The sequence below is a fragment of the Podarcis raffonei genome, chromosome 14 (genome assembly GCF_027172205.1).
Source record: "Podarcis raffonei isolate rPodRaf1 chromosome 14, rPodRaf1.pri, whole genome shotgun sequence".
Taxonomy (NCBI): domain Eukaryota; kingdom Metazoa; phylum Chordata; class Lepidosauria; order Squamata; family Lacertidae; genus Podarcis; species Podarcis raffonei.
This window is the reverse complement of record NC_070615.1, coordinates 34,422,714-34,439,191: the sequence shown is the minus strand read 5'-3', so window position 1 is coordinate 34,439,191 and position 16,478 is coordinate 34,422,714. Positions and strand designations below refer to the sequence as shown.

At 42.7% G+C, this 16,478-nt stretch overlaps 2 protein-coding genes across 25 annotated transcripts in view; one reads left to right on the top strand and one right to left on the bottom strand.

Moving 5' to 3' along the window:
* GLYR1 (glyoxylate reductase 1 homolog) overlaps positions 1-13,405 on the bottom strand; it is a 37,521-nt gene extending 24,116 nt beyond the window's left edge. For 15 of the 20 annotated variants that reach the window (XM_053365055.1, XM_053365069.1, XM_053365057.1 and 12 more), the window contains exons 1-4: positions 13,223-13,405; positions 4,375-4,411; positions 2,690-2,769; positions 1,858-1,914 (exon numbers count right to left, since the gene is read on the bottom strand). In XM_053365055.1, the coding sequence (XP_053221030.1) occupies positions 1,858-1,914; positions 2,690-2,769; positions 4,375-4,411; positions 13,223-13,278 (230 nt within the window). In that variant the 5' untranslated portion in view covers positions 13,279-13,405. Of the gene's footprint in view, positions 1-1,857; positions 1,915-2,689; positions 2,770-4,374; positions 4,412-12,810; positions 12,832-13,222 lie in introns of those variants that run through there. The other 5 variants (XM_053365061.1, XM_053365076.1, XM_053365072.1 and 2 more) reach the window with 2 other exon arrangements.
* A 373-nt stretch (positions 13,406-13,778) lies between these two features.
* UBN1 (ubinuclein 1) overlaps positions 13,779-16,478 on the top strand; it is a 31,596-nt gene continuing 28,896 nt past the window's right edge. For 4 of the 5 annotated variants that reach the window (XM_053365052.1, XM_053365050.1, XM_053365051.1 and 1 more), the window contains exon 1: positions 13,779-14,014. The gene's annotated coding sequence lies outside the window, so the exon portion shown is untranslated. Of the gene's footprint in view, positions 14,015-15,779; positions 15,873-16,478 lie in introns of those variants that run through there. The other variant, XM_053365049.1, reaches the window with a different exon arrangement.

Here is a 16,478-nt window from a genome sequence, read left to right as displayed (position 1 = left end):
TTACCTCTACCATGAATTCAGCCTAACAATCTCAGTCTGCCCCCACTATTTGCACTTTGGGGATAATACTGATTTACCTTACAGGGTGTCTGTTAAAGACTACAATAAAATAATGCATGTAAAGTACTTTGAGTGGTGAAAAACATCATATAGTTTTTGTTTAGGGAAGTTTTTAATGTTTGATGTTTTCTCGTGTTTTTAATATTCTGTTGGGAGCCACCCAGAGTGGATGGGGAGGCCCGGCCAGATGGGCAGGGCATAAGTAACAAATTTATTATTATTATTAGTTGTTATTGTTGCAAATATTATACAAATGAGATGTAAATTAGTTTGTCAGAAGGTACATTGGGTTTTTTCCTTGACTACTTCAGGTTTATGTTGTTTTTCCTCAAAAGTATGGGTGGAGAGCACTTGCCTGAATGCTGCTTCATTACTGGAGGTATTGCTTTGTTTCCATTACAGAAACTGGAGGAGATAACCAGGATTAACAGAGCATTATCACACTTTGTCAGATGGTAACTAAATTCCGACTTAAAGTGAATGACTGTGACTCAAAGGCTCACCCGAGGATTAGACACAGGTCACAAAGGGCCCATTTCACTGAATGGTGTTTTTTTATTTTTTAAAAAAATCCCACTCTTATCCCAGTTATGTGATAAGAATAAATTCTGCATCATAGAAATTCTTATTTTTTATTTAATAATTTTATATACTGCCCTTCAGCCAAAGATGACAGGACAGTTTAAAGTATAAATGTACTTTGCATCAACTTTCCTGTTTCTATAAACACAGTAAGGGCTAGAAACTTACTTTGCTTGCCTCAGGAAACTATTTTTTTGCAATGCAATCTTCTATGCCCCCCTCAAATTGCAGAACACAGAGCCCTGCTTATATCTTGCCTTTCCCTTATACTTAAGATGTAGCCTGTACTTGAGTGAAATATCCACTGCTCAGCAGACAGAAATCATTCAACAGGACATGATTAATACATTCCTCCGGGCTTGCTCTTTAGCCAACCTCCTCCACCGAATTATATTATAAACTACATGCCATACTGATATTTGGTTTTGTTTGGTACATCAACATTTTCATTTTTAATCTGTTCATTAATCTATGCTGGAACTAAACAGCATTCCAGACCATTCGACCCACTTTTCAAAAGTTTTCACTGCAAATAAAAACATACTGCAGTTTCTCCCTTCTCCTTTTTTGTTCCCATCTCATGATGTTGTATTACTTCCTACCTGCTCTTCACCATAAGCTCCCATAGCAGGTTACAACAATATAAAAATGTAAGGTTAAAACCAGTTTAAAGAATTTACAAAAAATGGAACTACCTAAGGGTGAGGAATAGCAACAGCCTTGAAGCACTGACATGTATGCCCCAATTATTAGAGGACATATACCTGGCTAGAAAATAAACACACTCTCGTGTGGCACTGTCAGTCCAAATATTTAAATTATCAGAAAAAGAAAAAGCAAGTATAAAGGAGGAGTTTATGCTGTTGTCTAAAGCATAATGTGTTGAATACTGACACAATGGCCCAGTTTTTAAATGAAATTATCATATGTGGGTGCTTACAGCATCAGATCATTGGTCCATATATCTCAGTAGAAATACTTTGTATAAGTGCGACCTGCAACAAAATGTAGCAACACGGAGTACTTTTTGTTCACTCCCCATTACATTTCTCCTTCCACATGATTATCGGGTTTTTATTTTTCCTCCTTCAACGATTTGTATCATTGAAGTCTTACGGGGATGTTTGGGGGTTTCCCAAACCCCTTTGTTGTTGTTTTCCACTGAAGATTACTGAGCACCCGCAAACCTCTATTGTATCTTGAATCTGCTAATACCTCTCTCTTGTACGTGGTTGATGCAGTTTGGGCTCCAGCTCCTCAAGCACGGGAAGACTTGAAGCAGAAACAGAGGGATGGATGATTATGATACAATATAGAAGGTTCTCCTGGGATTGTTCACGCAGTTCCCAATGGGCTGTGCAGACCAAAGTGTTTGCAAAACCCACCATGAGGCAAATGCCTGACCCCTTCCCTTGGTTCTCTTTACTTCCTGCTCCACTTGTTTATGGAACCCAGAAGTCTGAATTTTGCAAATGAAGAAGACGGTCAAAAATGGGGGCCGGGAGAGAATGAACTAGATTGCTTTTCAGTTTTTTTACACCAACCAGTTTCTTCCTATTTCACTGGACATCACTGATATCAACTGCAACAATATTCAATATGTAAGTCTGACTTTCAAATTAACAAACCATACATTAAACCTGCAGCCCTCCAGGTATTACTTGACTAGAATGCCCATCATCCCTGACCACTGGCCATGCTAGCTGGGCTGATGGGAGCTGAAGTTCAACATCTGGAGGACCACAGGTTCCCCAGCCTTGATATAAATTTCAATGCCAACTACATGCTTTCAAATTCTTCCTAATGCAGGGAATGTGGATGTGTGTTAAATTGTCTAAAAAAAGCTATGGACATTTCTGATGCCTAGGTAAGCTGGTACATCAGCTTCTTCAGCCTTGACCAGCACATAGGCTCTAGAGGTTTCTGCTGCTAGCTGATAAATTAAGACTATTTTTACTGGTCATGAAATTGCACTGTGCCAGCTTTTCTACAAAGGCTCTAAAGTTTAAAAATAGATCCCCCTGGCAGAAAAGAGGTGGGTACATACTGATCTTCAGTCCCAAAAAACTTCACAAAGAAGCACTTCTTCCCACGAGGCTTCTTCAGGTCCTTAGGCGGATTAACAATCTGAGAGAGAAACACAGGAAGCCACAATTAGAGGTAATAAAAATGGAACTTTTCAAACATTCTCCACACACACAACCCGCTCCAAAATCTTTGCATGTATTGGTAAAGACTGTTGTGAAACAAGATTATTGGGGGGGAGGGGGAAATACCTTGTAACTAAAGGTATATTCACGCCAGAAAAAGAAGGCCCATATTCCTGAGTGCAATGCTACTCTTAAAACTTTGGGCTAAGCTTATTACAAAAATGCATGCAACATGTTTTTACAGGTATATGTAAAAATATCTCATTCTGAGATTTTTCTGGAAATCAATTATGTCAAAGTACTTGTGTAACACGTTTTAGGACTCTGGGTCACTAGGATGTACCCTAACAACTTGCACCACTCATATCAATCAACGAGCAAATGAGGCTATCTGTGTATTATGCTGTTCACAGCATGATGCCTTGCAATCACGCCAGTTACGCTGATATAGACTAAGTTTAGATGGTAATTCTGCAACAGGCTTGCATAGTTAAGTACACCATACACAACACAGCATCAGGATAGACTGTAATTATCCCTACAGTAACAAACTGATTGCAAGGTAAATGCCACAAAAGCACCAGCTTTTCAGGAGATAAATCCAGACATTTGTCACACTCGTCAATCATTTATCTGAGTGAATGGAAGTAATCAAACACTGTACTAATCGGTGATATATCAAATAATGAAATAAAGTAATTGCAGTAACTGTGCCTTTGATTCTAGCAGACACAGATACTGAATTGATATTGAAACGCCCACACTGAGCTCCTCCTACTAAAATTTTGCTAAGATGTTCCATTCTTTTATAGAAAGCAGCACTGTGAGAGGCCAGAGAATGAAAAACAGGCTGACAGCATTTCTGTAAGAGAATCAAACCCAAGCAATGAATTATGGTACATGAGCATGCTTTTCCTGCAGATCTAGAGTAACAGCACAAGAGAACGAGACTGAGTAGCTTTGTAAGGTACGAATGACATGGGCACACCATGCCATTGAGGCAACTCCTTTTCACCGGCCCGGCTGAACCAATTAATCTCTACAGGGCCAAGAGCCTGCCCCCAGCAACTGCAGGCCAGGCCAACTATGTGTGATTCCACCAGCATGGCATCTCTTAGCATAACATCATGGAACTTCTGGTGGATATTTAGGCCTAAATCTGGAGCTTTTACAAAACAAAAATACATTTACAAATAAATATTTAGCCTTCAAAATTTTCCTTGGGCTTTTATTCATTGTCATTTGAGTGAAAGTCCCACTGAACACAAATGGGACTTATTTCATTCATAAGATCTGATTGCACATTTTATTTGAGGGTGGTGTCAGGGCTTATTTATGAAGAAAGGGAAAGCAGTTTTTCAGGAGGACAGAAAAGGGGTTAAGTAGCTATATCCAGGAATACAATTGATTTCAAAACCCACCTAAACTGGTCTACAATCACTTTGTTTTATGTAACATGCTGTGGGTCAATTGAAATATTGGAGGAAATGTAGATCTATACATTGCATTTGACATTAATAAAAATATGTTACCCCAATAAAGAGAACACCAAAAAGTAAGTGAAGTGCACACTAGAACTCACCTTTCCTGGCCAAGGAGGATATCGGCCCAGCTTCCCCCTATAGAAAAACCAGAAGTCAGCCAATGGCTATGACAAACAGCAGCAACTCTTCAACATTCTTCACTTACACAGTACTACTAGAAAAGAAAACTGAGAGCAATTTAGGGGGGAAGTATGAATCCAGGACAATATTCTTCCATGGATGCTAAAGAATGTCCCCTTCCCTGTAACTGAGGCAAAATCTCGCCAGTATCTTCTTGAGTGCATGTTCCCATGCATAACAAGTTGATTTACAAACATATCCAGACCCATTTGCTGGACTGCCTGCAAAATCAGTCTTTATTTAATCATCAAATTTCCCAGCTTCTTCACCTGAAAGGAATTCTTTTTTGCCCCAGGCATTCAGGTCAGTGGCTATTTACAATCCTTGTGACAAGCCTCCCAAGGGCAGATGTCAGTAGGACAAATAAAGCAGCCAGAAAAATAAAGCAACCAGAAACATGCTTGGTTTTCCTAAATTTCAACTACCCCCTTTTCATTTATCCTGCATAAATTGGTTGCATGCATGTTTAGCTTGCAATGAGTACAGATTGCCTCAGGACCACACCAGGTTGAATCTCATAACTGTATTATCCATCGAATCCCAGATCAAAGCCAGCAATTCCTTAAATGCACCACTTTTCAAATTAAAATAGTATCTCTTGGGTCCCACACTATCCGAAGAGCCCAGATCCAAGGACTGTTCACATTTGACTGTTTCCTCACAAAGAGAGCTGCCATACATGGAATAACTATCTACACGATTATATATGAAAACTGAGCTCCCTGGAGCACATGGTCTCATCTAGACATGTATTCATGACAAAAGACAGGCATGTGAGTTTCAAGTTTACAGCTTACAAAATTCTCCACACACACCATGTTGTACTCCTTAGCGATACAGGTGTTCATGTTATGCCCCATCAATATTCTTTCATCACTTAAACCATTAAATCACTTCCCCACAGAAAATGAAGGGGGGAAACAGATTACATATGCTCACAGTATCACTAGACCCTTAGCTTAGGTAGGGTGAATGGTTTTATACATCTTCCATTGTCACAGAACAGAAATGGTTTAAAGTTAAGATTCTACAAACAATAAAATATCAGCTAACATATAAGAAGCCAATGTTGTGCCTTCTGGATGTTATTGGACAATGGACGCTAATTCCCAACATTTCTGACCTTTGGCTGTGGTGGTTGGGGCTGATGGAATTGGGAGTTCAATGACATCTTAAGTGCAACACACTGGTGACTCCTGCCTGGAGGTCAACTGGGAAAAGTACTTAGAAAACAACCCCAAACCTCTGCATTTTATTTCAGGCAATACAGTGGTACCTCAGGTTACAGACGCTTCAGGTTACAGACTACGCTAACCCAAAAAATAGTACCTCGGGTTAAGCACTTTGCTTCAGAATGAGAACAGAAATCGCGCAGCAGCAGTGGGAGGCCCCATTAGCTAAAGTGGTGCTTCAGGTTATGAACAGTTTCAGGTTAAGAATGGACCTCCAGAATGAATTAAGTTCTTAACCCGAGGTACCACTGTATACCTGTCTGATTCCCCACCCTACCCCCCTTGGGGGAAAAGGTTATCTGCAACATTTCCTGTTAAGAGAATAGCCCTAAAATTCTAAGTTTGTTTCAGGCTGGTCAAAGAATGTGCATTTTCATTAGCTTCATGTATTGAGGTTCTCTTTAATGCTGCTAAATATGGAAACCTAATGATTTTCTCATGAAAGAATGTGCTGCAGTCACTTTTAAGTAACTTATTCTGAATTGTTCATGCAACTACTTTACATGGAAGGGAAATGGAGTGCACACAGCAGTAAGGTACCTCAAATGCTGGAACTTGTCAGAAATAAAGGGGCGCAGGATATGTTTTGCCCTAGCTATTATATGCCAAATAGTTCACTGTCTGATTGTTATACCATTTCTAATAATAGTCCAAGTGGAAAAAAATGTTGGTGTATAATGTACAATTGATTGAAAGACCAAGTCTCAGAGGTCCAGGTGCTATGTTTTTACTTGCATACAATCTGAAAAAACAGGTTATACACACTTTGCAATGTCTATTCAGCTTCTTTTCCATGATGCTTCCACAAATCATGTTAATATCTTGTGGATCTTTTTTAGTGGTTCCAAACCTTCTAGGTCCCAAATTGGGCAAAGAATATGAAGGGTTTTGCCTCAAACTCTTACACAAACCAAATTTTGGGAAGAATTTTTAACCCAAGGAATGGAGGGTTGTCTAGAAAAATAATAATGCAGAGATTAAGTAATCACCTAAGGTAACCACAAAACACTGCAATAATGGTCCTTATTTTGTAGCCTACTAGATAATATACATAAATGCTGTTTCCAATAAATATTATTCACAATATTGAACCTATTGCTTATATTTATGTTGCCTGTCCTTGCTGTCTACAAAATCCATGTAAAACAACTTATCATAAAGCTGGTTTTAAATTCATATAGCTTAATACACAAGATGCATAGTCCTTGACTTACGGCCTGTTTATCTCAGTTTAGATTAAACCAGCACAGGCAAGCCATACTGCTAAGCTCTATCAAAACAGTCTGTTTCCATGACTCCACAGGCTTGTTTACAAAAAAAGAAAGAAAAAGCAATAGTGTAACTTGGGCTTAGACTGCAAGAGATAATAGACTGCACAGATCATTATATGCTAAAAGATATAGGCTTAGGACTAGAATGTGCCTTGTGTCTGCAGAAGAAGATGAGTGCCTATGGAGGCTCCCCCAAAGGGGGGGCGGGAAGCAGAAATATATTAGCTGATTCCTCTTCCCCCTCCTGCAGTTCCTCTGATACAGTTGCCAATGTTCCTTTTGGAGCAGCTTTTCAGGGGACCCAGGGCGGGGAAGAAGTAAATGACAGAAATCACTTTTCCCCCTTCCTACAGCAGGAGCATCCAGTGCCTTGACTTGACTCACAGGAACTCTGGATCCTGTCCATACTGTATAAAATACTAAATAATAAAATTATTTACGTTTCTTGCAATATGAAACACCTGGGGATCCACTGCCAACCCAAAGCTTAAGCTCTCTCTCACACAATCGTATTTCTAAGCAATAGTTTGCAGAGCTTTGGTGACAGTTTGCACACTTAGCCATCATAAGACAAGTTAAAAACACCATGGTAGATCAAGGTGAAAATAGCTAGTCCACACAGGAGAAAGACTAATAGGCATGGTTGGGTGGGGGGAAAGGATTTCCAGTAATTAGGTGGCAGAATCAAATTAAGCAGCAAGTCCTAAAGAATGGGGAAATGCCGTAATTCTTAGCCCAGACCAGTTTTTCTCAAACTTGGGTCTTAACTGTTGTTGGGACTAGAAGTCTCATCATCCCTGACCACTAGTCCTGCCAGCTAGGGAGTTGTAGTCCAACAACAGCTGGCAACCCAAGTTTGAGAAACACTGGCCTAGATGATCAGGCCCCTCATATTTTTCAAATTCTACCAGCAGCTATTGGTCAAGCTGTGCACTTTAAGGCTGCTTGGAACCCGAAGTTAACAACTGAGATAGGCTAAATGCACTGGATTAGACAAACATCATACTTTATTACTATTTTTTAGTTAGAAAAATATTGATGCTTTAAACAGAGCATAATTTGATTTTGAATATTTGACTTCAGCTAAATATAAACACACTTGCAGCCCCAAGTTTATATGGATTTTAGGTTTGGCTTTGATTTTAACTGCACAGCCAATCTGATGAATTCATGCTTGGTTTGTATTTGTATTTTACCTATTTACAAAACAAAATGTACTCTCTTCCTTTTTCTAAGATCACATGAAAAACATTTAATTACAACTTTGAAACTGTCATGCAGAAAACATGTTTGTCTAATGTTACACTGGCATCAACTAATGAATTTTACAAAGCAATGAATTTTTAGAAATGAAAACATTTCAGCCCTACATCACTGCTGAGAAGTGAAACTGACACAGATACTTACACCTCCTAGACAATTCAATATTATACAATATGTAGATGGAAGTCTTGTAATCCAAATCTTGCTATGGTTTCATTCATTATTAAAAACTGGTCCAACCCTGATGACACCCATGAATACATGATTAAATAGGTAACAATAAAAAACATGCAACAAAATAGCCAACTGGCAGTCAGCAACATTCAAGCTTAAATTAAAAAACCCCTCAAGAAAAAACACATCGATTCTGGGTTAGATATGAAAGGTGTATAAAGGTGCATAAAAATATGGAGTCTTTTTTATAGGGAGGTCTCATACAGGAATCTACAAGTTTTAGATGGTGGTCTTAGCCAGCTGTTACTTGCAGATGACCAATGACCTTTTTTTCCATGACACCCAACAAAAAAAGCAGCTCTGGAGAGAAAATGTGTCAGTTTCTCACTGCTTTTCAGTACCTTCAAACTGTAATACAAAGAGTTATGATGCTTCCAAGTGTATGAAAACACCAACCCAAAGTGAGCAGCTGGTCCCTTCCCTCAAATCTTCTCTACAAGTGCTGGGAGATTTGAGGGAAGGGCAGGTCTGTATTTCCTGCTTGGCACAAAACAAGCCCCCCTGCCACCATAATGCAGGGGAAGAGGACTAAGGGATTACTTTCCCTTTTATACAAAACTTATTGAGAAGTAATTTTGCCCCAACAAAATATAAAAATCTGGTGGGAATTATATTGGGATATAAACATTGAAGAAGATAAATAGATTTTTTAAGGGACCAAAGCACCACATAAATATGTCAGCAAATCCTAGGGAATATTTACTAAATACTGCATGGGTGTTATTTAACACAGAGGTGCCTATCTTATACACAGCCCAATAGCTCTCTGTTCTGTTGCAGAGGATGCCAAATTATAGGTACATACCAGCATATGTGGTGGGAATGTCCACAAAGTAGAATTTTGGAAGAAAGTTTTTAAAAGGTTATCTCAATTATAGCTCAGACAATTCCAGTAACACCAGCATTAGCCTTACTTAATTTATATATTCCAAATATGGACAAATTAGGAAGGAATTAATAACATTTATTAACAGCAACTAGAACGGTAATAGCCAGAACTTGGAAAACCTTGAATTTAATGAATATTGATCACTGGTATAGTATAGTCTGGGAAACAATGGAAAAGCTGTCACAAAAATTGAAGGTGGCAAGGGGACAAAGAAACAAGACATTTTACAAGGTATGGTGTGAATTACTTAAATATACAAATAAAATAACACATACCTTGCAATATGGCATAGATAAGCAGGTACTATTCATTAGCTTTCCCGTACTCTGTGTTTTCTAAGTTGATTTATTGAAGAATTCATTTTACTGGTTTATTGAAACCACCTGATTATTATCTTATTTTTGCCCTATAGGACACACTTTTTCCCCTCCAAAAATGAAGGGGAAATGTGTGTGCGTGCGTCCTATGGGGCGAATGCAGGCTTTCACTGAAGCCTGGAGAGCGAGAGGCGTCAGTGCGCACCAACCCATCTCACTCTCCAGGCTTCAGGAAGCTATCCACAAGCCTTGGGAGCCCGGCGGGAGTGCCCGCCGGGCTCCCAAGGCTTGCGGGCAGCAGCCTGCAGCCCGAAGCATGGGGCGCACTCCAGAGTGTGCCCCGTGCTTCGGGCAGATGTCCGCAAGCCTTGCGAGCAACAGCCTGTTCTAGGGGCTGGGGTCGGGGGAGCGCAACCTCGCCTTCGCTCCCGGACACCCAGCCCCGAGGCTAAAAAAGAAGCCAGGACAGCTAGCTCGCTGTCATGGCTTCTTTCCTCTTTGGGGCTTGGGGGGGAATATTTTTTTTCTTTATTCCCCCCCCCCCAAAAAAGTGCGTCCTATGGGCTGGTGTGCCCTATAGGGCGAAAAATACGGTATGTACTGTAAAATAAAGTATTTTACTTCCCTAGTGATCCATTTTTTGTTAGTCACGTCATGTTTTATTATTTATGTGTGTACAAAAAAATGCAGGGGAAGAGATAGCATGTGCTGAGATTTGAGTTTGTGGGTGTGCTTTAATTAGATTCACAGTCGCCAACAGCAATTTGGCAAGTGCATTTGTGGAACCCTGACTTCATGCCACTGAAAATTCATCTTCTCCTGCTAGTGTAGGTAGAAGTTATATCAGAAAGCACAAAGGGAAATGAAAGCAATTACCTTTCTCCTGGTATGGAAGACAGACCGCAAAGGCCTCTTTCCCTTAGGACAGGCTTTTCCAATCTGTTGCCCTCCAGAAGCTGTTGGACTACAAAGCCAATCATCCCTGCCGATTCTTACTTCAGATACTCCTAACACCACTCCTTTAACTGGATTTGCTGTCCATAAACCAAGAGTGGAGGAACTGTGTGGCCCTCTAGGGGTTACTTGACTACAACTTCCATAGTGCTTGGCATTCAATGGCCTTGAGCTACTACACTGGAAAAAACCCAGGCTTCACAGGCCCAGATAAAAATTTCATAGATTTAAGTCTTGCTTTCAGTTCTGTATTTGTGCACCAACTCCAGCATATAATTACTGGCTCCTTCTCTTACAAAAGGTGGCCATTACACTGGCAATTCCAGATGATTACCCCATTTGGTACCTCAACCCTAACACAGCCAAGCAATGACACCAACCCTGCATTTAAGCACCGGCCTAGAAACCATAAAGGGACTAATGCATAAAACTGAGTGTATAAAATTCTATGCTAGTGAATGAATGGGCTGGCAGAGAAACAATCAGATGAGGAAAGTGCCCACCCCCAGCACAGAAACACAACAGTTTGCTGCAAGAGTGTGGCCCTCCATCTCTTTTTCGCCAGTCCTCAGAAGGCTAGCAAACATTTTTGCAGACTAGCAATGTTATTTCCAGAGTATCCTCACTGCATTATGTGGGATTTTCAACAATCACTTTGTGCTTGTTAATTAAGAACATAATTTGAAGTTCTGGTTTTTGAAAAAAATATTTTTGGGCATATAATGAAGAGACAGTCAAGATGTATCAAATAATTTTATGGAACAGCTCCCTTGTGGCTCTTAGTGCATAATATGATTGTGGGAAGTCACAAAGGAGCAGGGAGAAAAGGTTTTGTACTACTCATTGAACAAATTCCAATGTAGATCAACTTATTTGCCCACTTCTAAACTATGCATTAACAATAGCCACACATTCTGTTGTTATAACATTCTAGAAAGGATCCAAATTTAGAAAGCATTTTTTGCAGAGTAACTACTACACTTCATTACAATTTAAACCTGGTTAGCTGTTGTACTGGGGGCAGGTTCCTCGGTTTTTCAAGTAACTCGATTGGACTAACTAGTGTAAAAAAGGAAAGTATCCTTTTAGTAGAGAAGCCATTACACTTTTCATGCTTCCCATTCGTAAAGTGGCTGCATTGGTGATCTATCCCACAAGACAAAATGAGAATAAAAATGAGAACAAAAGCTTGTGAGGACACTACCCAGTGAACACTTACGTGGAAGTATGCTCCCCTAAACTTAGTGGAACTTACTTCAGAGTAAATATCAATAGGATTACAATATAAAACCTGAATTTAAATCCCAGCTCAGCTATGGACTAACTCGGTGGCTTTGGGCAAGTCACTACCTCTCCACTTCAGATCCTGCAAAGAAGAACAGCAGCAACCTGAATCACAGGGTTGCTGTAAAAGTAAAATAAAACAGTAAGACATTTGTACATTAAGTGTGTTATTTAAAATAACTATCACTATTAATAACTTTGTGACAACTCTGCTTTAAGTACTCACTGCAATTTACAATGATTTCAACAAGTCAGATTTCAACAGTAAACAATAGCTTCCAGAACAACTCTCACTGAATTTAGTCGGTCCAATTAAAAGGATCACTCATCAAGCCACCTAGAGCTCCATTTATTTAGCAGTAACCTTGATTTGAATTTTCAAAGTACTTTTAATTAATTCATTATCGTACAATTCTAATTACAATCTTTGCTCCATTCAGTGCCATTTATGTCAGTGCCATTTTCTCCACAATGCTGTCTAAAAACTAAAACTAAAGGAAAAAAGTAGCTTGCTTAAGGCTTCAATAAGTTTGATCCTAAGACTTCCTGGCTCACACTGAGTGCTGGCAGGAATTTACCCTTGGCTCCATTTCTAGTACCAAAAGACCAACCCAACTGATGCGGAATATCCCTTCCTCACAAATTTGCCAGCTTACTCCCCCCCTCCCCACAACCAAGTCTGCCTCTTTACCTCAGTTTATTTCAGTACTAGAAATGCAGAAAACCAGAGGAGGCCCAAGCCTCTTAACTACTGAGTTTGCGTGTTTAGGAAACTGTAGTGGCCCCCAATATGGCTACATTTAATGGAAGCCATGGGGTGGTGTTTCAGATTTAACTCCTCCCCATCTCCCGACCACCCGGATAATGTTACTCGTTTTCGTCTTTCTTCTCCGCTCACACCAAAGCTTACCTTTTTCTGTCTCTTAAAAGTGAACTCCTCTCATGCCCCAGGCCGCGCCGCCCTTCGAGTCGAGTCGCTCGCCGCCACCTCTAGCAGCCCCCCTACGAAGCGACTTCCTTCCCCCCCTTAAAGGTGGCAAATTTCCCCTCTAGGAAGGTGGTCGGGAGGCAAGTCTAGCCCCACATCCCGCCCCAAGTCCTCGCGGGGCTGACTTGCCCGTGCCTCCTCCCACAAGGCGAGTCCGTGTTTGTGCCTGAGGAAGGGGGGGGTGTCCCTCCTTCGCAGGGCTCTGCCCACAAACGGCGGCGATGGCCGCCTGCGGGCTTACGAGGCCCAGGCCAGAAGGTTCAGCTTTCCCCGTTTCACCCCTTTCTAGAGGGGAGGCGCCCCCCAACCGCCCCGTTGCCACCCCGCAACTCACCACACCAGGTCTCCGAGCCGCAGGTTCACAGGAACAGCAGCCGCAGCCGCAGCCATTTTCCTGACCCGGCCGGCACCGTCGCTGTTGCTGCTGCCGCCGCTACCACCTCCTCCTCCTTCTCTACAGCCGACGCCGCCACACCCCTCCTCAGGCTCCCCCTCCTTCCGCCCCTCAGCAGCCAGAATTGGCAGCGACGACGATCCCTACTGCTATTCCTCTTCCTTCCTTCTCTCTCTCGCTCTCTCTCTCCCCCCCCCAACTCTGCCGCAGAGCCTACCGGGACACTGGCTGGCGCGCGCGCAGCACGCACTCCGTCGCCGCCCCCTCCCTCCTTTCCTCAACAGCAGCAGCAATACAAAGACCGACGGGAGGGGAAGAGGAGAGATGGATGGAAAGTGAAGCCCTGTAAGATCAGTGCTCTCTCTGATAGGCCGGTCCTTTGCATGTGACGAGGGAGAGGTCCGCGCGTGACCTCCCCCCGCCCCCTTCTCCTCCTGCTCTGCTTGTCAAAAAGCGAAGAGCGCGAGCGCGTTCCGTTGGCGTCACGTGACGCGGGCCTCGGGGGTTTCCCTCCAACCCTGGCTTGTTGTTTTTCGTTCTCTCCGCCCTCTCCCCTTGCACGTGACTTGAGGGAGCGAGGAATTGGATCCGGCGGCGGCGGCAGTTGCAGCAGCGGCGGCGCTTGCGGGAAGGGATAGCTGCTGAGGCCTCGGCAACGGTTTGAGGTAGCCGGAGGGAAGGCGGAGAGGTGCCGTGAGGCGACTTTGGAGTCGAAGAAATGGAGGCGCGCCGGTAAGCGTTGCTTTCGGGTAGAGGGCGGGAGAAGGGACAAACCTCCCCAGGCGCTCCAAAGCGCCTCCCTCGTTACCAGGGGCAACGGGGCCTTCCTTTCGCCACCTCGCCGGCTGGGAATAACCGACACCTTTTCTTTGAACCCGCCCCCCCCCCGCCCGATTAACCCGGACTTGGAGATGAGCTTCGGCCTTCTCCGCTCTTTCCCCCTAATACATAATGCAGGGGAAATGTGCGCGTGGGTGGGCAGCCCTTGCAGAGTGTTGGAAATTGCCATTTGTGCTTCTGCATTTATTTTGGGTCCATGGATCGGTGGGAGAGAGGGGAATTGGATACCACGAAGCCTGAACGAGGAGGAGGGGGAATCTTTTCATAGCCTCTTACACGCCACACCGGAAAACCCCTAGTGAGTTACATCAGTAGCTACTACCTGGGATGTCTGTAAACAAAACCTCCATGTGCTGGAGCAGTCTACGTCAGCGCTAGATGCTGTGGGTAAATAACGGTGCAGGCGTGTGGGGGAGAAAGGACCAGGGTTCTGCTTTTGTGGGCTTCCTGGAGAAGCTTTCTTGACTGCTTTTGGAAATTGGGAGCGTTGGATCAGACCAGCAGTGGAGGGAACTTGTACGCCTCCAGATGTTCTTGGGCTCTGCACTCCCATCACCCCTCAGGATTATTGGCCATGTTGCTGCGGCTGGTGGGAGTTGGGCCTCAGATTTCCCCACTTTGGGGGTTAAGTAGATATGTCAAGATAGATCTTGTACCCTTGCTGGTGTCTTTTGGACAACAGCACAATGGGGCTTCCCTATACTGAGACAGTGTACCTCTGAATACTAGGGGCAAGTCCAGAGGAAACAGCCAGGCATCTATCTGACCCATCAGTGTGTGTGAGAGAATGTTGAAGCAGGTGGACTTTGTTCAGATCCTGCAAGGCAATTAACCTATTTCTGTGTTCTAAATACTTTGCACTTGCATTAGTTACATTTCCTTAGTGTCCAGAGCATGTCACACATGTTATTTCAATCATCCTTTTAGTCATAAAACGTGAGCTAGTGGTTTTATCTCTGCATTCCAAATTATGAGGTGGTTGTGGTGAGGTTTGAAGGGTGGGTTGTTCAAAGGCCACCTTCTAAGTTTATATGATTTAAACTTTGGACTTCCCAGCTTTGCTAAGCAGCACATCATGCCAACTTTTCTACCTAAGCTTGAGCTTAGCTTTGCTACAGTGAACCTCACTTAGATAAAGGAGGCGGGTGGGGAGTGACTAAATGCCAGGAAACAATAAAGAAAAATTGGCCTGTTGTTGCCATGGGGACCAGAAGCATGCATTCCATTAACTCTCTGGAAACTGAAATAAGTTCTGTAAATAAAGGAATGCTATATGTGAATGCCTGGGCTACTTGGATCTCACAGACCTAATCCTGTTATTGTTCCATTGCACTGACAGGAAAGTGGATGGGTTTTGTTCTAACACTCAACCTGATGCTGTCAAGACAGAGCAGAACAGAGTGTAGTTGTTAGCATCTATCTGTCTCGAGAGACAATGGAATGTGTCTCCAGGGGTGAAGTCAAACCACTAGAGAGTCACAGCACTTGCTGTGGCTGCAGAGACTTGTAACTTGTAACTGTTGCCTCCTGCATTGTTTTTGCTGCGTTAGCGGCACTGAAGTAATCTCTCCGGGGTGACAACCTGGGCAGTGTGTATGGAGGTTTTGGGTTACATTTGGCACCAGCTTGAGCTGCAGGAGTTGCTGGAAAGAGGCATACAAGACAACTGTCTTAGGGACTCCACTCCGGATTTGTGTAGGGTTTACTCCTTAGCCTTTTCTTCTCCCAAGGATTTCCCACAAGGCAGCAGGTACAGATTTTTCCTTGGGGTTTACTCACAAAGCAACGGGTGGGGGAGTCATTTGAATGTGTAAGAGACTTTTGTAGCAGGTGCCCCCAAGGACATGACTCACACAAATGTATTCTCCAAATCATGTTGTTTGTGTGCGTCTCACTTTCTGTGTCATGGGGGAAACAAAGTACTATGTTACTGCTGTACACTGAACAGTCAGTCGTTCAGCGGCAACATCTCCACTTGTAGATATTTTATTTGGGGACAGCTCCTCATCCAAGCTGCCGCAATTGGCTTTTTCTCTCATCACTATTTAGAGGACTTTCTGTCTGCCAGTTTTCACTCTAGAGAGTGGATCATCTAATACTTTGTGTAATAATTTTGCTGATTATCTTCTATTGGCATGAAACATTTGCATCCACAATCTGTCAGAGCCCAAACCATGTCTATTGGTTACTGCCAATCCTAAAAACGTAAGAATTGCTTTGTTGGGTTAAGAACAAAATGTTTATGCTTAGCACTCTGTACCCAAAAGTGCCCCGATGAGTGCTCAGAGAGGGTGTAATAGTGACTAAGCTGTTATTGGTTGGTCTCTGCCAACTGGTAAGGACAAGCATGCTTTTT